This window comes from Phoenix dactylifera, chromosome 10 (assembly GCF_009389715.1).
Source record: "Phoenix dactylifera cultivar Barhee BC4 chromosome 10, palm_55x_up_171113_PBpolish2nd_filt_p, whole genome shotgun sequence".
Lineage (NCBI taxonomy): Eukaryota > Viridiplantae > Streptophyta > Magnoliopsida > Arecales > Arecaceae > Phoenix > Phoenix dactylifera.
The window spans coordinates 1,669,229-1,691,874 of NC_052401.1; the positions used below are offsets into that span (position 1 = coordinate 1,669,229).

Sequence of the window (22,646 nt, forward strand, 5' to 3'; positions counted from 1 at the left end):
CAGTGACCGAGTCCCCTTCCATAATGATGGAGGTGGCCTACAACACCCGTCGGGTGTAACGAATGCTCGCCCATGCCGCTCGCAACTCAGCTCTGGGAACAGTAGTATCCAAGCTGACAGCCACCAGCCGCAACCACTCATAAGCGCGAATCCCTAATAACGAAACTCACACCAACTCTGATACCACCATCCAAAACCGACCCATCGAAGTTAACCTCGAGGAAGCTAAGGGGTAGGGGCTCTTAAGTGAAGAACACCATATAAGGCGCTACCTGAGCATGATAAGAGTCTTAAATATCCCTAGCTATCAAAGGCCCGCCAACCGGGGAACCTCAAATAAGCATGATAGGGGGTGTTCTCCCTCCCTTTCTTCAAAAGAATGAGCTAGGCATATTGCTGATGAGCCCATTTATGATAGGGATCATAAAAAGCTTTCAAAAAGATAGCTTGTTGTCCGCCATTATATAAGCTGATATGGTGAGCCTACATTGTTTATCAATTCATAAATCAAGTTTAAAATGTGGAGCTGGTCTTTTGCATTTTTGCAAGGAAGGAACCTAATGGAAAAAGTTATGGACTGTGGAGTTTTCAATGGGCCTAAGACCCTCGGGGCCGTCTCATTCTGTTGGCCCACCATTTCAGCCCTGAACTTTTGTAGCCCAAACTACTGTTTCTCTTTGGGCCTCTTCTGGGCTAGGTCAAATAGGAAATGGGCCCAATATTAGTGCAGGTCCTACCATCTTGGTCCATCAATGCCCAAGACAAGGGTGGCCACCTAAGGCTGGGCTAATTGGACTAGCAACTGTAACTGGTCCGTGAAGGCCCAATCTGGCCAATCATTTTAATCTTTGGTGATCTCTCGCCTATTGCCTCGAACTAGAACCTGTTGACCCTCTTTGGCTTTTTCAGCCACATGTAGATATTTCTAACTAATTGTCGCCCCATCAAACCCTAATGAAAATGCAATCTCTGTTTTTGGAAATTGAAGTCTTTCGTGCTCGTCGATAATAAAAATTTCAAGCCAAAAAAGTTATTATATAAAACCGAGCATCATTATACATATCCCTTCCTAATGGTTATATAGTTGTTATATCTTCCTTTTAAGGGCATGTTGCATATCACCATTGTTGTGATCATGAATTGGGGATTGTTCTAGCGATCATACCTTTCTTCTTGACAACAAGAGATTCTGAATTCGAATCTTGAATGATATATCCTCGAATACTATAACCTGGAATCTGGATAAGTATGATATGGATAAGTCTCCCTGCCTTTTTTTTTTTGGAAAAAAGCCTATTACACTTAAACTATAAACACTGCTATGATTGTCAACAAATCGAGATCCATTAACCGTTAGGTAGACCTATACCATTCATTCCTTTATTTTTTTTATTCATTGCTTTATAAGATACAATTTTTGTGTAGATTAGGCACATCCTTTTTCTGGTAAAAAAAAAAGAAGTCAGGCACATTCTTTAGGACAAAGCCATGTCGATCAAGGCATACTTTAGTAGGCACATTTCCCCACGGTATTTTGATCCGAGTAGCTCACATAATTGACACACTATACTTTTCCATTCAAGAGGCCAGATTTCTGTAATCAAATCAAAGCATCTAGCCATTTCAAATAAATAAATCAATCAATCAATCAAAACATCTAGTAGTTTGCGCACACCAACTTGCCGCTTGCCAGCTCCAACTCCTCCGCAACCATGGGACGTTGTTGTCTCCAAGTTAAAAGTAGCCATCTTAATGGGATCTATGGAGGGGGTTCATTTGATGGTAATGCATTGTTAAATTATTCGTCGAGCACTAGGAGAGTATGCCCCCTCTCCAATCTACTTAGCATAGCTAAACTAATTTTATAATCCAATGAAAATGGTGATTCCTACCATCTCATAAATATTGTGTTCGTGGGTTTTGGAACTCTGGTGGATGCCTCCCAAGTCTTGCGTTATCCTGCCTCTTCTCTTAACCCCTTTCCACGAGCAAAAGGAGTTCATGGTGAAACCTGGTCCTAATGTTACAGCGCAAAATCTAGAGAAAGAAGTAGGCAATCGGCTCTCAGCCTTGACTAAAGTGATATTGGGACCGCAGATTTAGAATATATTTGGTTGGAAGGAGTTGGACTCTGAAATGGGAATAAGAATAAGTAATTCTAATTTCAGCTATTCATTCTATTCTGATTTCAGAAGGGAATGAAAATGTGCCAATTCCTCTAAAATTTAATCCTTACTCTCCTTTAGTATTTGAATCCAATTCCGGCCGCAAACCAAATTCATTGAGGGATGGGCATTCCAAATTAACTTTTAATAAGACCTACAATTTAACCAACCAGCTATGACTCTTTCAGAACATGATTCAAGCAATCTTCCTTGCCTTTTGCTTGGCTCCCTAGTTGACATTTGAAAGCTATAACTAACCCAAATGTTTTGTAGGGAGGAAGATGAGAAGAAGGTTTACAAAAGGTGAAAGGAAAACAATCAGCCCACGGATCATGTAGCCAAGAATGATTTTCCTGAAATGTAGCCTCCTTTTCTTTTTTTCCTATACAAAATTTTTTAATATACAAAAATTCCACCGGTCGAACATAAGGAAGAATCATAACTAAGACGGCTTGATAAAAAAGAAACAGAAATAGCTATTTCAACGGTTCACATTGGCAAGCACATTAGGCGCCAATGCCGTTACAGATGAAAAATAAAGAAGTGGCAGTGGTAAAATTCAGATAATAGATACAAAGAAGTGGCTACCACATCATACATTTACAATGATTACTCATATGGTACCAAAGCTCCTGCAGCACAATCCCTTCATCAAATGAGAGTCTAAGAACTTGTAACTCAACATCTGCAGAGAGTTTTCTCTCAAGTTATTCACCAGAGAAAGCAGCTTGATTCAGGTCCTCTATTTCTGCCGTTCTGCACCCTAAGCTGATGCTTCAGAAGTCAATATATCCATCACGCAGCATCAGTCTCTCTTTTTGATGATAGACCAACATGTGAGAACTGCAAAGAGCCAAACCTCAGACAAACTTAACCCTACCTCAAAGATTGTTATTTCAAACTTGAGATTTTGAATTGCTTAACTGGCCAACAAGGATGCAATGGATTCAAGACGACCAGCCACCAAAACTTCATGCATATTTCCGCAGTTCACCATAGCCAGCTGAATAAGTATTATTCACATGATTTCCGTCGCAACTTCCATTTGTTTTCCTATGTTGCAGTTCATATTCACTTTTAAGCATGCCACTTTTTCTGAAGTATGATTCACTAAAATGACCAGCGTGAGTGAAGAATCAGTAATCTCATGGTATTGCTTCCTTGCATAACAGCTTTGAGAAATGGATGAAGACGCACAGCGATGGAAGTCAAAAGGATTATGATATCATCATATGCACATAGCTTTGGGAAAGCTCCCAGCCTAACTAGGTGAAACAGTATATAAACTGTAGGATATTGTCACAGGGGTTTACCAGCCATATACAGGGTTCTGTACCCGAGGTGGCAGGAGGTGCAAATCCATGCAGTGTTGCTTATTATAATAACGTGTACCTGGTATTGCTCCTGTAGATAACCTCAGGATCTCACTCCCTGTGAAACAATAATGAGCAAATGCCAATCCCCCATCGACAAGATCTGATAAACTTGGCATTGAAATTGATTTCTTAATATCCTTGATGTTGTTGCCTCCTTCCCTGGACTCGTCATTGTTATTACTCAACACTCGGTCAAGCTCGGAGTAGTCCATGAATCTCTGGGTTGCAGCCTCCCACGATAGGTTATATCTCTGCTCAGGAGTGAGAGGTTGGGGTTCATTGGCCATTGCTTCTTTCACTCTAGCAATGAAGTCCTCTGATGTCTTGTAAGTCAAGCAGTTTGGAAATGCCCTGAAGAAATCATTTGATGGGTGATCTGCGCAAACAACAAACTTCCCCATAGCCAGAGCCTCAGCTGTTGCCGTGCAGAGGACATCGCTGACACTAGGATTGATGAAAACCTTATACCTGTGAATACACAACCAAATAATAGCATCAATAATTAATGGAGAAGAAAAATGCAACAATATGTGCAAGGTAATTTCCTTATGCAAACATTACCCATGAAGTGAATCATCTGCATGATCCCTTCCCTTAAGGAAGTTGAGATTCAGGTCCAACTTCTTGGCAGCAGATTGAACTTCATGTGAGTCCTCTCCATTTCCATACACATCTAACTTGAAACCTTCTAATTCATTTTTGTGCTTCACTAACAAATCTATTAATTCTTTATAACCTTTTGTCCACACCATCTTTCCCAGAAAATACGCTCCTTTTGAGAATGCCTGTTGTCCGTGCTCCCTTTCGGCTGCTACTTTTTCTCCAACTTCAAGAAATTTGGGATTCACACCATGAACATTGCAGATAACAGACTTGGGTAGATCCTGCGTTGCCGCAGAAAGACGCAAAACCTGCATGACAAACATCATTGATTAGTTCAAATATAAGAATATCCTACTCAATTCACTTCATGTTGTGCAATATGCTATTATTTATATAATATAGTATTGCATGGTCCAGCAAAAGAAAGTACCACCAATTCCCCCACACTAAACATATCAGACCATTCAAATAGTTACTATCATAAATGAAATAGAAGCAATACATGATAGAATCATCAGAAGATTTAGAAATGAGACCTTATGGCAGTGCGCTCTCGCGACCAAGTTGTTAATATGCTTGACCAGGAAAGCTTGGATAGCTCCATTCTTCTCCCTTTTGATATACTCTAAGTAATTTGTGTGAACAACACCAACAACATGATTAAACTTATCAGTCCAACGCTTTCCATGATGGTACCAGTTTAGGTGCTCTGGCTCTTCCAGTATGGCAACATCGGCTTCCTTGGAGGGAATAAACTGTGAAGTGTCGCCAGCAGGTATGATGCTCCGCCTTCCTTTTGAGAACTGAAGCCAAATAAAGTACATGTTAAATAAGCAGACTTTGTCAAAAATTCGCATGAAAAGTGCATGACAAATATTTCCATTGGACACACACACACACACACACACACACACACACAGAGCTACCTTTCCTGGATAAAAAGAGATCTTGAAATCTGCTTTAAAACCAACTCTTTCCTCCAGCCAATTTCGTATGAAAGCTTCCTGCTCTTCTGGAGAACTAAAAGTAATGCTGTTAGGATAAACCAGTTCCTGGTCTGACTTGCATAGCCAAGGGACCACCAATGTTACATTTTGCTTTGCAGATTTAGCCAAATATGCAGCTCTAAATAGTGGATTTACAGCAGTTCCAGTCATCCATGGGAGACTGGCAGTGGTCACAATTGCAACATGATGCTTCTTTTCTGCGATGTCACACTTACTATGGTCAGTCCAAAAGCCACCATCATAGTGATGCCCTGTGCTTAGGAGCACGCTGGCTATCCTTAAATCAAGTTCATCAGTGATGCTCCCACTTCCGATTAAGGATGCTTCCTTCTCAGAAAGAGAATGACATAAGATCTGATCTTTGCATCGGCTGCACAAAATCTCAACTATTTTGTCGCATATATCTACAGAAATAAAATGTTCTATGGGATAAGATCATATGACATATTGTTTTAGAATAAGCACATACTTGTACAGATCTAGACAAAAAATTCCAAAGTAAAGCCAAAATTTCAATAAAAGCACAAGTTCCTCATGCAACCCAGTCAGAAGACATGAATATCTGGAGTAATGTACATATGCTTTTATAAGTATATGAAGGAGAAATTTCCTGGATTCTAAATTTTTAATGAAACTCATGCCTCAAACTTCAATACAGGCAGTGACGAGACTTGATCTGAAGATCAATTATCTTTGTGCTTTCATCTAACTACTAAGAAATAGTGGCATAAACTATCATCAATAACAGATGGCATGTGACAATGCAGCTCTAATTGGCTATGTAACGACAAAACAAAGAATCTCACACATACAGAGAACAAGACAAGTGAAAGTAAGATGTGGTAAGAGGAAAGATGTGTATGCCCTAGGTGCCATATCTTTCTGTGAAACTGGCTAGGCAGTGAAATATTCAACAGAATCAAGAATATTTCATTATAAAATGGCCCAGTCTGTATGATAAAACACAAGATGATTCTAAAACCTGAAGGTTGTATCATTACGGACATTCTTCAGTGCTGTTGGGTGGAAAATTAAAGACCAAAACATTTCAGAGGCATGAGGATTTTGCCAAGAAATTCACATCCATGAGTTTATTGATAGAGTCAGGATCACAATAATGTTTCAAATAAACCAGTAAGAAATCCAACAACTTGGGCCTAAGGCTCATAGTTCTGAGTCTCATGAACAGGTGAAGCAAATACAAATCAGACAAACTGATTTACAACAATTAGAGAAGGCAAAAAAATATGTCAAATGGCAAGATAGCAGAAAAAGATTTGCGAATACTTTCTCTAGAGATCATTGCTTGACCTGTATATTTAGATCATACCATCACAAACTCACGCATTTTAACTATAGAGAGGATATCGTGTGCTCATAATTACAATAAAAAATGAACGAGAAAGTCAAGTTAGCAGATGTGACAATATTATCTACTTATTGATATATCATGGTTGTAAGATATAAGTGGTGGAGACCAAGTATCAGAGATCAACAGCTAACTGGTGAATTGGGTATCTTGTAATTTTAAATATACAGAAAGAAATTAAGATGTGGATTATTCAAACAGGATAAGCTATAGATATTAGGTCTTTTAGCAGTGTCAGCCAACAGTCATAAGCAACAAGTCACAAATAAGGTTTTCAGAGACAAGTTCATTGTACCTCGTCTTATGCCAATTTGATCCAACAATGGCCCAGATTGCTTAACCAGATTTGCCAAAAGTTCAGGTAGATCCAGAGGTGGAACTTCCTGTGCACAAATATGCATTAGTATATGCATAAAGACGATAACTAAACCTGTGCACGAATAAGCATTAGTATATGCATACAGACAATCACTGATTATCAAATGTATCTATATATTTAGGCACCACACTCATTCAATTTAACAAAATAAAAAAATCGCCACTAAAATTTCCGGTAGTAGGTACAGCACTTGATTTTCATGAAATATGACGGAGACGATAATGTCATTAAACAAACTGCCGTCCAAAGAGCCAAGATGTAGTATTAGCTTGCTGTAAGAGATCAGATGAAGTAATTCTTGTTTTTCAAGGAGAATAGATTAACCATGTTGCAAATTGTGATCAAATCTTAATATCCAAACAATACATCTCTCACCACTTGTAGAATATATAATTGAAACCTCAAGCTTATAATCTAAATTATTAGGAGAAGTTGTAAGAAAAGAGGCTAAGTTGCCTGCCCATGTTTCTTTACATCTACAGCAGCAAGAAGAGAATAGATCCAAGTCATAAAACGTAACTAGGAGAGCATATCAAATCTTAAGTATAAGCCCCGTGAAATTTCACTTGTGAATCTGAAAACTGATGTCTATCTAAAAATAGTGCTGATGATAAAGACATTTACAACCAACCTTTGATTCTTGAGGTTCCTTGCAAATTGATCTCTGCAACAGAAACACATAAGCAAGTAAGTAAACAACTTGAAAACTTTCCTTTCAAATGCAGCAATATACAATTTCATAGAGAAAAAGCACAAATTAGAGAGGGGAGGATCATATTGAAACACTGGTGACCTTGTAATAGCTCATGCATTATGTTTTTGTGCTCTTGGGATGCTTGCATGGAGAAAGTGCACTATGTTATAGCTTATTGAAAATGTGTTAACATGATGGTTACAGTCATATTCACTTTCAACAAAATTCTTCAGCATAACCTAGAATATTTCCCAGAACAATAAAAAAATATGGCCAAATCCCACAAGCTGAAATCTCAAGTGACATTTAGAGCTTGAATATCTGGAAGGATGAAATTTAAAGGAAAATGTTTCAAACTGACTGGTACCAAGGTGTGTTTATGAATGTGAGATTAAGAGAGAATAACAATTAAAGAGGACAAAGAAGAGAAATAGAAGAGAACCTTGCAGAGAGTGCTTCTATATTTAGCACCTACTACCATACTGCCAATATCTAGCCAGATATAGGCGCCACATGGCGACACCAATGCTGGTTTAACCACAAAAACTCATAAATCTCAAGCACCACAATACAAAGAACATACACCAATACGCATGCATTTGTCTTGTAAGTTTTTTATTTACGTATATATGCATTCATATGCAATTACAAGTTCATATCATATTGCCATTTAATTGAAAAACATATATGCAATTTTTTTTACAAAGTAAGGTCTGAACCAGGTGGTACGAGGCATATCGTACCACACTGATTTGGTTCTGGTATGCGGAATGGAGAGGCATACCGACACTCGGTATACCGAACCAGCCGCCGTACTGGACATACAGACACAATAATAGAGTGGCACCTGTACAAGGCCTGGTATAAAGATGGCATACCTCGATACAAAGTGATTGTTCAAAAGGGTCAAGAATACTCGAGCTGAATTGCATGAGGAAAAACAAAGCCACGATCACTATCACAATAGTCTCTTTAACTTGGCCATACATACGGTAGGTACTCTTTCCTAATGTGATATTATTCCGATAATTAAAAAAATACATATCAAGACAAGGGCATCTCCATCGTAAATATGGGTGCTAAACAAAAGGAACATATCCACCTGCAGGGTGCAACCGAAAAAAGAATATGTTTCTAAGATATGGACCCTAAACCTTCTACCCTGAAAGTCATATCTATGACATTGAGATCCCCAGCTCATTGCATCCATGCTTATATTTCTTCAGTTTTACACGACCACTACATCGTGCAGAGCGTTTTGCTAGCAAACTGTTTTCATCCTCAGGGTGAAATCCACATGATGAGCTGCTCATAGGCATTCCTAAACAAAAACAAGAAAGGGATACAATTACCAAGGCAGTCAACAACAACTCACAAGGTAAATTGTGGTTAGCTATGTATGCCTCTAAATCACAGAATAGGAAACCACCATCCACTTCAACCCTTGCATTCAGAGATCCTCATTAGCATTAACCACAGAGTAACCGTCCATACAATGGCTTGGAACTTGACCCTACTATACAAACAAAACAAGCAACTTAATATTCCATCACCCCTCCAATTATCTGAAGATATTTTAACAACCTCAAGGGAGGAGAGAGTTGAGGGGCCACAACCCCCCCAAAGGTTCTCCATATACTCTTAACCATGGTCTCCTAACCCAAAATCCTAATCACATTACATTGCTTCTCTAAATTATGGATCCTAACAAGCATTCAACCAGATCTATGAATGAGGATCATTTGTTTGATGGTACTTTAGGAAGGTAGGACTCGTTCACCTATTTTGGCAATTCATTTAAAATTCTAATCAGATAAGAAGCAAGCTTCTTATCAAATGAAGTATTAAATAGCCTATCGAAAGAGTCAAATATAAAGTTTAACAACATCCCCCCCCCCCCTCTGCAAAGAAAAAAAAATATCAACAGCAAGATCCATGGCTCTATTTTTCACTGAATTGTACATATCTTAACTCCCCTTTGTTTTTCATTTTTTTCCTCATGATCGTTCTCTTCTTATTTCAATATCCCTTAAAGGTGAATTGTCCTCTACTATACAAATTTATCAAGGCCAAGAGCCAACAATTATTTTTCTTTTTCCCCCTTTCTGGTTCTCCTTTGCCCATTCCTAAAAATAGATTAGTTTACAACAGCTGTCATTCCCACATAGGTAAGCATGGGACTGACAATCAAAAATTATTAATTGGATTAGTTTTCTTTGAGAGAAAAAAAAAATGTTTGGATTTGTTAACATTATAAAATAGAAAAATCATCGTTGCATATGAAATAGAATATTTTCTAAAATTTAGAAGTTAGAAACAACATCAACTGACTCTTCTACTAGCTTGTCAACCAAGTCCTAGACATTTCTTATCTAATTATAAACTTGTCATATTTAAATAGCATGGTCTGAGTAATAATCATTATATAAATTCTTGAATTATTTTACTTCTTTTATTCTACTAAAGGTTTGTTGTAATATTATAGCGGCTCATGATGGTTTTAAACCATTTCCAATTAATACTTATAGAAACATTAGTATGATTGTGTTGTATTAGTCCATGATTTTCTTTTTTGCTTGGCGCCTCAGTGTTATAATCCTGGCTCCATCCCTTACCTCAAGAATGCGAAAAGTTCCTCCTTACCCAGCCTCATTTTCCCAACCAATAGCTTTAGACTCTTTGCTAATAAGAGGCAACGAAAAATAAAGATTAATAGCCTATTAAGTTTATTATACTCACAAATATGCTCACACACACACACACACACACACATACACATATACATATACACACACACATATACACACATGCATACACGTATATACATAGAGATATATATATATATATATATATATATATATATATATATATATATATATATATATATATAATTTGAAGGAACTTTTTTGCTGGTCACTCTATAATAACAACATACTTAGTGAATAAACCAGCAGGTTTCATTAATGCAAACAAAAGATGCATAGCTTTCAGCATATTTTCAGACTCCCAAAAAGGGCTTCCATGCATCACATGAGAGTGGATTACACCGAAATCCCACCCATCAGTTTTTTCCAACGATGTATGTAAGCAAACATCAATTTAAAGCAACTGATGAATAGATCTTTCCATATTTTGACATTACTTAATCAATACCATTCAGTGAAGATTTCTTAGACGTTATTCAACAGCCAATTTCTGTAATATAATAAGCTTTATTGATATTGACACATGGAAGTTGTATTGGATGCAATGTTTAATAGCTTTTATGAAACTAGAAAAGGTGGAAACCTGGTCAAATAATGGAGTCAAACTAACATAACATTGGACAGTTGGTTGAATGATACTAAAGCTTTTTTCAAGATGTGCAGAAAAGCCAGTGATTGACCTAAGCAAGCCTGATAACCTCTGTGAAATCTATCTAACATGAAAATATACCCTAGATGACACTTCATATGCAAACATGACAAAACATATTGTAGTTGGTGAGTTAGGTGCTGGATGATGTCACATCAGCTCTTTCAGAAAATTGTCTTTCCATAACTTCCAGTCCAACAACCTCTAGATTTGCATGATTTGCATTTAAAATGTAACTATCACCAATTTCTTTAGACAGAAACTGAAGAATAATTGTTTTGCAACAAAGAAAAATTCTATTTGTATCATCATTCTACTGGAACATGATAACCCTAGGAATCCAAACTATAATAAAATTCAGTGGTTTTAGAGATGTTTATCACACAGCCCTGGATATCGATACCTTCATGTCATTGTAACGATCCCAAAACAATTTGTTCTTAACATTTAAAGGAAGAAGAATGGAAAGCTCTAATGCTACAAAAAACGAGGTTTCTATTCCAGACCACCATACAAACTAACAAAACCCTTAAGCGTAAAGAGAACTAGATTAGTTAAAGACAAAGATAGGGCCTTACCAGGCTCGATTTCACTTTCCTGACGAACTCGCTGGTCTTAAAGTTCCCAAAGATCTCGCTCGATTGGCTCTTCCTCTCAAGCTCCTTCAATCTCATCTTCAACAACCGAATCGGCTCCCACTCCTTCCCCTCCTCCACCCCCTTCCACCGGACCTTCCTCCCCCGGCCCCGAACCCCATCCTTGCTGAGATCCAGAAACGCTCCCACCTCATCCACCTCCGCGACGATTGCATTCTTGATCCCCGAGAGATCGATCCGGATCGTCGACTTGGGGCTCCACTTCTCCAGCACCTTCCGGCTGAACTCCCGCGACGAGTACGCTCGCCGGATCTCCGACAGCTTCGGCTGGATCCGCTTCACGAACTCGAGCTCCGGGATCGACCTTTCAACTGGCGGCTGCGGCGGCGCCGAGAACTTCGACGCCGACTGTAGGAAGTTCTCCAACTCGCGGTCTGCAAGGTTCTTGAATGCACTGGCTCTGGCCCGCATCAGCCGGAGGTCGGCGCCCGCGAAGTCCCGCACCTCCCGCCACCCCTTGGAGAGGAAGGAGAAGGCCTTCTCCGCCGTGCCCGAGCTCGACGCCTCCGGAGGCGACTCCATGCCGAGATTGACCATGTCCGCTCCTCAGGTTTCTTGGACGCGCTTCCTCTGGAATGCCGTGGACGACGAAGAGAAGAGAGGGACGGCGGCGAGAGAGGGAGCAGAGGAGGACCAGGAAGGCGGGGATTATTGACGGGAGCAGTGAGTGGGGCCCGGGGGGGATTTCGCGGGAGCCACGTGAAGATGTGCTGACGTGGAGGGTGAGACGACTGGCGTGGCGCGTGATTGATGACGTGGAGAGAACTCGTTGGGCGGGGAAATTTTGGGGTCGGTTTCTGGAATATTCGAATATTTGACGGACGGCGGAGTGTTTGATTAGGACTCTCGGGAATGATCGATCGGCTGCCAGCGCGTTACACGGAGACTACGCGCATACAGCAGCCAAGACGTGCAATTGATACACATGGACGTCAAGATGTTTGTCTGTACCTGAGGGGTAAGTATGCGAAGATGCTGTAATTAGGGTGCAGGTACTGGCTGGAGACATTGCATGTGGATGCGGGACTCAGCAGCTATTGCCTACTCTATTGTCCGCTTTTTTCCCTGCACATAAAACTAGTTGTGGCTGGTGTTTGGAAGTTTGAACAACAGATTTTTAATGAGATACGTAATTTTAATCACAGTGTCACCACAACATATTTGTGGTGCAAATCCTATTGCCGCATTGCTCTACAGTGAAATACTTGGATTAGTAAATAATTGACTCAAAGAGTTGTTAAGAGCTGGAAGCATCATCCTTAAGAAAATTCAACCATGATAATTGAGTGGATACTAAAAAAGAAAAGAAGGAGATCAGAACATCCGTTCCTAGACGACATACGATGGCTAGTGAGGGAGTGTGATGCCTTCCAAATTATGCACGTGTACCAAGAGACAAACAGAACTGCTGCCTGAGTTACCTCTTATACTGCACATCATTCCAAAAAGTTTCTTTTGTTCTGTCTTTACTGAGATGTCTTCTCTCTCTTGACAGTACTGGCTATGCTCATGCGAGATTAGTATGAATAGCTGATGTAACAAAAATAATAATAATAATTGACTCAAATCAAAAGAAATCATTCACTCATCATTCTCAAAATAAGGCCATCATTCCCATCAAACAACACATGGATGTGATTAAACAAAATGAAAACCAAACAAATTATAGTGCTTGTGTATATTTGAGTCTAGAAAATATGTTATTAGATTGATCTGTCAACGGATAGCAACTCATATCTTAAGGATAAGAGCATATACGAGGGTCACAGCGATCCGGAGCAAGGACAAAGACAAGTCCCTGTTAGGAGCTCAACAAATTCATTGTTCCAATATATCCACCTCAGAAACAGTCTCCATCTTTAGCGTAGCATCCTATGATCTTAACCGTCGGCCGCTTGTCGACAAGAAATTGCGCTCTGGAAGCATCTCGTTCAACCTTTGAGATTCCAGGGGCCGCTAGCTTTCTCCATGGTTGTCTTCTACGTGGAGGGAGCACGTCTCTCTCTGCTTACTTTTCAGGATGGTTCCAATATGGTTGGCTTGATCCTAGCCTTGGATACCTATAACATGATGTCCTGGCTCAGAATCGGATGCTCCTGAGAATGGTGTCATTAGGTTCACTGGGCGAAAGAATTTTTGGAACATTCCTGTTCCATTGAAGGGGTCAGATCTGCAATGAGCTTTTTAAGCATGGACAAGATCTAACTGCTGAATAATCTCCAAAAGAGTAATTGGAATCACCCAGAATAGTTTGGTCCACTGAACATCTTTTTCTACCACTTTGCCAGAATAGTTTGGTCAGTTTCTGGTCAGTTCTTCAACATTAAGGACACTGATGATCTCAGGAAATCCCCACTCCAAATTGAGATTTAGGGCTGGATGGATATCCTGGTTTCAATCATAAGTTTGGAATATTTTGCTCAGGATGAATTCGAGGCTTCCAGTGTGCTGAACAAGAAGACTAAGAAGTCATCAGAAGTTCCTTATGTCTCCCAGAGCAGATGAAGGAAAATATCAAATTAGTCTTGGATAAAGTAACTTTTTGGTTTCTTTTCATTTCTCGTTTCTGTACTTGCTAGTCCTGAGCCAATTATCTTTTAATAAAATGGATTGGGTTCCCTGCCCCATTCTTTTCCTTAAAACACATATCGCAAGAACAATAAACAGCCACCCAGCGTGAAGTGGTTAATAAGCAGTTTATTAACAAGAGAGAAGTTGGGACATATTTTCCACCAGCTCTTCATCAGAAGAAATCACTAGGAAAAAAAAAAATCAAAAACATGCGTGACTTGTTCTGATTGATGGGCTAAAGAGCAGACATCCAAAAGACTTCATTTGCAGGTGATGCAGTCTCTGCATCAAAAGAAAACACAAGTTTCTTATACAAATACTACAGTTTCAAACCTATCTATATGCGCATTTACGTTGCACATATAGATAGGTTTCCTATCAATGTAAAGATGGTGGCTACTTGACTCTCAGCATTGGTCAGGATTCAAATGTCAAATACTGAGTCCCACCTGGCATTGGCTTCCCTAGTATGGATTGAGCTTTCAGATAAGTTAGCCGATATGTCTCGCTGCTATCAACAGCTTTGAAAAAGGGTGAGAGCAGTCATAGCCTTCAGACAAGCAGAACAACATTTATACAACCATCATTCTCTGGATCATTTGTGACTTGAGCATATTTCCCTGCATGAGGTAAACGTTTCAGAAATTTCAAAAAAAAAAAAAAAAACAATGACAAATATCTCTTGACGAGCGACAAGTTTCTCGCCCCAGAAACGCCCCAGAAACTTTTCCACCAGGTGTAACAAGACCAAGTTGGCTCACATTCACATTAAATTCCACAGTGAACATCTATCATGTCTTTGAAAATCACAATTAAAAAATAGATTATAAAGGAAGCCACCGTCCACAACATTCTAATAATTCTCTGACTATCTAACTGAGAGGGTGGAAGCCTAAATCCTGCTGCCCACCAGTTATATCCTGTTCAGAAAAGCAGCCAACAAGTAAAAAGGGTGCATCTAATTACCTCACTGATAGTTCCCTTTGTTACAGCACCAAGAGATGTGTACATTGGACCGTTTGGATTTTTCTTTATCCCAATTATGCCCGGATTGAAGGTGCATTTAAGTTCAGGATGTGTCACATTAGCTTTCGTAAACTTCAATCCCATTGGACGGATAAAACGCTCATATTTTTTGGTGGTTTTCTTGTAAACTCTGGTCCTACACGTGACTTTGGTGACCATTCTCTTCCACTGCTTAGCTGAATATCGAAACCTTCTCATTATGGTGAGGCATATCTTCAGCTTATATTAGACAAAGATTATAAATCAGCATTTTGAAAGGGAATTAATTTTCTATCACTATTGCTTTTACATCATTATTTGAATAAGCTACCAAAAGGGTTTTAACAGAAAAGAACAGGAAATCTAAAAGGCAGATCAACTTCATGGAATTTCAATATAAGACCCCATCATGTTGTGCAAGACAGAATCATTGGAAGGAAACGTCATCTTTGAGGATTCCACCATCAGCATAGAGTTCAGGTTGTTCGGTTATTTATCCCATTGACACTGGCAAATCTATCTATTTCAAATCAGATCTGCACTACAAGGAACCAGTAATTCCAAAAAACAAAAAATATATGGCATCGACATTTCATAGTGCATAAAAGAAGGGTTAAAGGCATCAACCAGGCTTTGCTTGGAGAACACTAACAAGGGCTTGAAAGGACTAATTTAGTGTCATTTCAGTACTTATTTGTGGGGGTCATGAGTGCAATTTCTCTTCTTTTTTTTACTTTTTGAGGGGGGGTTGATGTAAAGATGGTGATCCCATGACCAAAATTCCTGTTGAACAATGAAAAACATTTAATGTTTTTTTGGATAAAGAAAAACATTTCATTTTTTTTTTTTGTGCAAGTAATATGGTTAAATTATTGGAAACTTACTTTTGTGCTTGCCAGAACGAGCAACTTTAAACATCTCATCTTCAGCCACAGGCCTGACCTAGAAAAGAGGAAATGTTGGTGTTCAAAAAGCTAAACATGAAAGGAGAAGAAAACAAAGCAACCTACATAAGAGGACCATGGAACAGCAGCCTACTTCTCTCCTTCAGAAATCTAGTCTGAAACCACTTGAGAGTGTTTAAAAGAAAACACCCCTCAGAATACTTTAAAATGTCACAGAGAGAACTATCTCAGCAATGCAGTTTACCTTTGGAAGTGGGACCTCCCACTTGCCAGCCTTTTCCTTCCTCTTTTGCTTAATAGTGTTGCTAAGAACCTGCAAAATAGAAAACAAATACAAGTTGCATGTCATATGTTTAGACAAGATCGTAGTTAAAGATCCAAAAAATTTCATGGGAACAATCCAAGATTCAAGACAGGCTTGGCAACCTTTGCGCATGTCGTAATGTCACGATCCAGAAGATATGCAGGAACAGCTCCCTCATGAACCGGCTTATCTACCTTCCACCTATTGACAATGACTAATGTATAGCAAGCCTGCAAAGGACCAGAAGGATAAATAAGAGTGTACCAACATGTGGTTTTGCTTGCGTGCATGTCCATTCTTGTATGCATGCAAAACAGATCAAACATCATTGAATATATCAAAAAACTTTGATTATGGGATGATATCTGATCCATCATATATGGGGCAAGAACAACAGACAACATCGATATGAAGCAGGATTTGTTCAGCTACAGTAAGGTAGCCTGAGACTACTTTTACTCCACATAATGATTTTCATATTAGTAAATTTCAGGCAACAATGACAAGGTGTTGTCATCCAAAGAGAAAAATTTCTTCTATGACTATTCTGATTAACATTATTAGCAGTTTCATCAAAATGAGAGTGAATTTTCTGGGTTGCAGTGAAGACTTACATTTTCTTCATCAGCGTCTTCTAGGCATACCATCTCATAACCCAGGATCTTACCCAAAAAGGCTACCCAGAAGGTATTTTTTTAGGTTCATGTATAAGTACCCAAGATCTTCTCGGCAAATAGCCGATGTAGGACTAAACACGCATCCGCAGCGGTCCTCACGTACCGTTTCTTGGAGAACATCTTCCCTTTAATACCAAGAGCCTGTGTTGCTGTTTATCAGGTAAACAATTAATTGAAATGTTAAGAAGAGACCTAAAAATCAGAAAATTGTCGAAAATAATAAGAAAAAATGCACCTTTTGGGCATAATCGAATCGCTCACGGGCTTCCCGAGCGTCCTTCCGCTTTCGATCGAAACGGTCGAGCCGGTAGCCATAGCGCTTCCGGTGGAGCTTTATGTAATCTCCTTGCGGCTATAAACAGGAAGAACCAATCGAATCAAAGAAAGTATATCAAAAGAGGAACGAATTAGAACGAGAAATTTCCATCAGATGGACTGGAATTTTGTTCATATGAGATGGAAATCGAGAGAAACTCACCATGGCGACGGAATTGGGGGAGATGGAAGAACCCTAGCCAGCGTGCTTGAGATTTTGGGCGGCAAAGAAAGAGGCGGTGGTTGCCGTTAGAACGCAGGTTCTCGTAATCCGCGGGCGAGTTTAATAAGAAGCTTTCTCTGCGTGTACCTCTTGCGATTTAGATCTAACGGTTGTAGAAGGCTCCTCTAAGGGATGGTGATGCGCATTGCTCTCCGCTGCGCTATGATCTGAACCGTCTAAATATCGGATTCCCGGAGTGGGAAGTTTTTATTTCATTGAGGTACTGAGGTACACTGAAACTGCTTTAAGCGCCCAGCGAATGCAAAGCGGCGATCCGTGGCAAACGGCCCAGGCCCATGTTTCTAGGCTTCCATCCTTTGTGATTGCACCAATTTTTATGAGGGCATATTTGCCGTTTGGTTGCAAGAAGTTTGAATTGGAACGAGAAACATTCATTTTGGTCATTTGGTTCGAGGAGGTTTCGTTCCCTCAATTTCTACTCTTTTCAAATATTCAATTTCTATTTCGACTCCAATTCTTATTTCAGTCACAAACGAAACGCATTGGAGGATATGATCATTCCAATTTTTATTCTAATTTATTTTGATTTCGATTCTTATTTTAATTTCGGTCATAAGCCCAGCACGTTTGATTCATGATTGAAATCAGAATGATATTTGAATACTAAAAGAGTATAGAAATTGGATTTTGAAAGATTAGGACATACTAATTCTTCTTTTTTGAAATTAAAATAGAAATGAGATTTCTTTCGGCCAACTGAAATGAAAGTTATTTATTCTTATTTTTATTTCAAAATTCAACTTTTTCCAACCAAATAAGCCTTTAATTTTTTATTTTTCACATTCAGCATGGTAGGTGAATATCCGTGCAATGCACAAGGGAGTAAGTGGGTTTCACGCGTAGGTTGGCCAAGCATCGGATGCCATGTCAGGAACAATAGAGTACTGTGCTTAAGCACTTTTCTTCCTGAAGTTTTTGTCGACTTGCATGAAGCTAAGATTCAATTAACAACTTTGGTGAATGTACCAAAAGAAAAAAACAACTTTGTTAAAAATATGATCCCAATTCTTGTTTTAAGAATTTTACCAGCGAATGGAGCTATAAAAGACCTTTTATTTAGTTTTGTAAAATATATTCTTGAATTGAAGGTGGTTATTGTGGAGGATGCTGTGACTGTCAGGCTGATCCGCCAGCTTATTAGCCTTCTTGAAAATGTCTTGCATGTAAGACATGTAGCCACTCTGTAATAACTCAGAACCTCACCCAAAATGACTAGCCAGAAGATATTATTTGAGTTTCTTGATCCTGTATAAGTACTCAAAATCTATCCAGTGAATAACCAACGTGGGACTAAACACATGCCTGCATGGATCCTCACATACTCAATGTAGAACCATGGTGCAACAGCAATGAATGGTACATGTACTGAATTTTTTTGTAGAAAATAGGAAAAATGGAGATGGAACTTCCAAGATTTGTTAGAAAAATAGAGTGAAAACAGGAGAATATATATAATGGGAGATATTTACAAGAGGAAGGGGTTTAGTACTCCCATTGGGACTTTTTGATAGGTGAGAGATAGAAGTCCACAATTTCTTATACCCTTGTAATATTATATCTATATATATTTTTTTCCAAAATGGGAACGCATAGATTATTTTTTGGAGTACAGTATTGATTGAAGATTTTCTTTGGAGGAAGATTTTGGGATTTTTTATATGCCAAAGTTGCCAACATAGTGCCATTATCAATTGCTCCTAAGCTCTTCTTCATGATCAAATCTCCCTCCAGCTGCAAGCTATCTTGAGATTCTACATGTTCGATGATCTACTTCTCAAGTTGATGCTCCTTGTCATTGATGTTTAAATACTTCTTGTAAATGGAGATTTAAGAAATAGATGAGTAACCATCTTCTCTCTTGTTTCATATAATGGGCATTCTGAACTTTCCAACCCTTTCTAGCAAGAACTTTCTCTGCATGCAATCTATTTTTTAAAACAAGCCACATGAACACTAAAATACTGATCTTGATTGCTTTGTGGTATAATTTGACAAAGAGTAAAACCAAAGTTAGTGATCCAACCCATGAGTCCTCTCAAGACTGAATATTGTCTATTACCCAACTTAAAAGATGCATGATTGCAGAAAGCATCAAGGTCTTTGCTAATGGTAACATATAAGATTCCAACAAAGCAAGGTCATCCTATGATAGGGTTAGAGATTGTCTAAAGCTAAATGACATTTATAGACTCCCATCTAGTGTATAAATAATAAAAGATTTGAAGATTGTGCATGTCAATTCAGGAAGGCTGTGTGAACATTATCCTTCCTGAAGCTTTCTTCCGCTGGCTTATGCAGCTTCCTGAAATTTTATAAATAGTTTTTTATAATATACAGGCCATGTATGCCCATCCAAATACTCATACAAGGGCAGGACCAAGCTCGATAAAGAAATCAGCTATAAATACCCTCACTCAATGGGACAGGGGTTGTATCTTTCGCACTAAAGAAGGATTCACCTTCCTTAAGATGAATCCACTATTTGATCACGCAAAGGTCACCTTGAGATCTATGTAGATAGATGAGCGAGAAGATCGGAATGCTTTAAGAACTGTGCAAGATGAGATCTAATGGTTGATGCAGTGAAAGAAGATCAATCATTATTTCATATGAAAAATACAACACGAATCCCACTCAATGTTCACCAAAAGACAAAATAAACCCATCTACCAGCAATCGTTTTTATTAATTAACTATGATTTTATAGTCCACAAATGGAATTTCGATAATAACATACGTTCAATCCAACCTAATTGTTTGCTCGAATTAATTTATATCATATTAATTACTAACCATCAGTTGGAAATCAGCTATAAATATCTCCAGCCAATGGAATAGGGGTTGTATTTTTCGATCAAAAGAAGGATTCACCATTTTTCGCACGAATCCACCATTGGATCATACAATGATTACCTTGATAATTATGTAGGTAGATGAATGAGAGGATCAAAATGCTTTGAGATATATGGAGGTTGCGATCCACTAGTCAACATTGCAACAAAAAATAAATCATTCTTTCGCATAAAAGATACATCCCGAATCTCACTCAATGTTCACCAAAAGGAAAAATAAAACCCTCCACCAGCTATTGTTTTTACTAATTTGTTATGATTTTTGTTGTCCACAAACGGAATTCCGATAATAAAGGATGTTCAATTAGGGTTGAAATCGGATCGGATACTAATATATTCATATCCATATTTGTTTTATTTGACAAATACAGATACGGATGTTAGTCGGATAAAAAAATTCATATCCATATTTATTTTAAACGGATACAAATATCAAAAATATGGATATAAATATGGATATAAATCGGATAGTTAAACTTTATGACTATAGAATCAAAAGTATAACTAAGTGGATGATAAATCAAGTTAATAGCATGTTAATGTGGTCATTTATTTTTCTTAAAAGTTCATAAATATTATATTAAATTAAATAGAGTTACAAATAGAATCAAATATTCGAATACAAATCGGATAGTTATCGATCTCTATCCATATCTATTTTTTTTTGGCGGATATAGATACGAATACGGATATTAGACAGATATTCAAATTTCTATAAATTTAGATACCAAAACAGATTCGAATAAATATTTTTTAATTCTTTCTTTTCAACCCAGCCCACTTATATGCTCGAAGTGATTTACACCATACTAACTACTAACGATATATGTAGCTGTTTGATGGCGAGGCTCCATCTAAGAAAAGGCTCCATCAAAGAAAAGACACAAAACACTAGCCATCAGCATGGCAACCGTCGCATACAATCGCCGGTGGGGCAGCCCAACACAGTCTCCTAGCATGCAAAAAGTGGCTGGATGTACTCAACTTAGAGCTATATGAATTGCCGTTTTCACCAAAAAAAAAAAAAAAATGGTTCTTCGATCCTAACGCTGCTACGCCTACGCGTCCCCCAAACTTTACACGGCAGGATATAATGCCGATTATCCGTGCGACTCACACAAAGTTGAACGCCGATATTTCCTTCAACTGAACTACCTCCTACTACGTTTGGTTGGACAGGAATACCAGCCTGTTTGAGGAGAAAAGGTCGCTTCCGAGGACGGTGGTGGACAGAGCGATGCTATGCGCAAGGAAGGTTATTGCGGCTTCCATTGGATTTTCTTTTGGGATAATCAGGGGCATCTGGGGTACTCCTTATGCTGTTTCAGCGCCCCGATTTGCCCATGTTTCTTGGGTACCCCCATCCTTTGGCTATCTCAAAGTAAATTTCGACGGTAGTCGGTCTTTGGATGGTGTTATTGGAGGAGTTGGATTTGTGATCAGGGACTATCTTGGTAGAATGATAGCAGTAGGAGGGCAGCATACGCCAGGACTTACAGTGATCGGAGCAGAGCTGCAGGCTGCTTGGGAGGGCATATCTTATGTGTGGTAGGTACTGGGTGCAGAGCGGGTTTGCCTCGAGAGAGACTCATCTGTGGTTATTGACTGGCTCCGGGAGGCGAATCGGTTTGGGGATGGTCATCCCCTCCTTCGGAAGACCCGTAGGATGATCCGGTTGATGAGTGATGTTCAGATTGGACACGTGTTTAGGAAGGCGAACAGGCCAGCAGACTAGGTCGCCTCCTTTGTTGCCCGGCACTCTAGAGATTTTCTTTGGACGGAGGCATCAGACGTCCCTCATCCTTTGCATCTTTTACTTTTTCGTGACATGGCTGGTTATACTCACGGTAGAATTATATGAAATGAGTAGCCGCTTTTTTTTTTAAAAAAAAAAACTACCTCCGTTAACGACATAATAGACGCTATTTGCGCCGTAGTGTACAGACTCATGCTATTTGAATTACAGAAAACAAATTAAAATATAATAATTGTAAGAATTATTAGTTGCCATTAATATTAGAATAATAACCACTTATAGAAAAATAATTATTGCTTACCCAAATCGCTATTTGCTGGATAAACTGTACTCATTTATTTGTTGATCGAGTTACAACTTATCCCATAGCTAAGATGAGTATAGTCATCTTGGAGGATGACTTGACCACAATCA

General features: G+C 38.8%; 2 protein-coding genes across 11 annotated transcripts; both read right to left on the minus strand.

Annotated features, from left to right (window-relative positions):
* Positions 1-2,604: 2,604 nt before the first annotated feature.
* On the minus strand, positions 2,605-12,233 carry LOC103703146 (digalactosyldiacylglycerol synthase 1, chloroplastic-like). The gene is given in 8 exon segments (XM_008785892.4): positions 2,605-3,536; positions 3,538-4,009; positions 4,103-4,452; positions 4,681-4,947; positions 5,071-5,555; positions 6,816-6,903; positions 7,531-7,563; positions 11,526-12,233. Coding segments are annotated over 8 exon segments (2,382 nt in total). The 5' UTR covers positions 12,141-12,233; the 3' UTR covers positions 2,605-3,464.
* A 2,205-nt stretch (positions 12,234-14,438) lies between these two features.
* LOC103703145 (ribosome biogenesis protein NSA2 homolog) lies at positions 14,439-17,661 on the minus strand. 10 transcript variants are annotated; one of them, XR_005513603.1, is made up of 8 exons: positions 17,544-17,661; positions 17,301-17,417; positions 17,003-17,206; positions 16,511-16,618; positions 16,329-16,397; positions 16,064-16,121; positions 14,891-15,094; positions 14,439-14,794 (listed from the first exon to the last, which is right to left on the minus strand). XR_005513603.1 is itself a non-coding variant. In XM_039130724.1 (8 exons), the coding sequence occupies exons 4-8, from the start codon at positions 16,564-16,566 to the stop codon at positions 14,966-14,968; spliced, it is 468 nt and encodes a 155-aa protein (XP_038986652.1). In that variant the 5' UTR covers positions 16,567-16,618; positions 17,003-17,206; positions 17,301-17,417; positions 17,544-17,661; the 3' UTR covers positions 14,891-14,965. The 10 variants fall into 10 exon arrangements, 6 of the variants coding, with proteins under 6 accessions (XP_038986651.1, XP_038986652.1, XP_038986650.1 ...); XM_039130724.1 differs by lacking the exon at positions 14,439-14,794 and adding an exon at positions 15,141-15,419 and having other exon boundaries at positions 14,891-14,971; XR_005513602.1 differs by having other exon boundaries at positions 16,511-17,206.
* Between the last annotated feature and the right edge of the window lie 4,985 nt (positions 17,662-22,646).

Excerpts from the sequence above, each read along its gene's own strand:
- LOC103703145 (XM_039130722.1), bottom strand. The coding sequence starts at position 16,566 with ATGAGGGAGCTGTTCCTGCATATCTTCTGGATCGTGACATTACGACAT. Across the intron at positions 16,398-16,510 it reads ACATTACGACATGCGCAAAG|GTTCTTAGCAACACTATTAA; the intron begins GTTGCCAAGCCT and ends TCTATTTTGCAG. Across the intron at positions 15,420-16,063 it reads TCGTTCTGGCAAGCACAAAA|CTGAAGATATGCCTCACCAT; the intron begins GTAAGTTTCCAA and ends GTCTAATATAAG.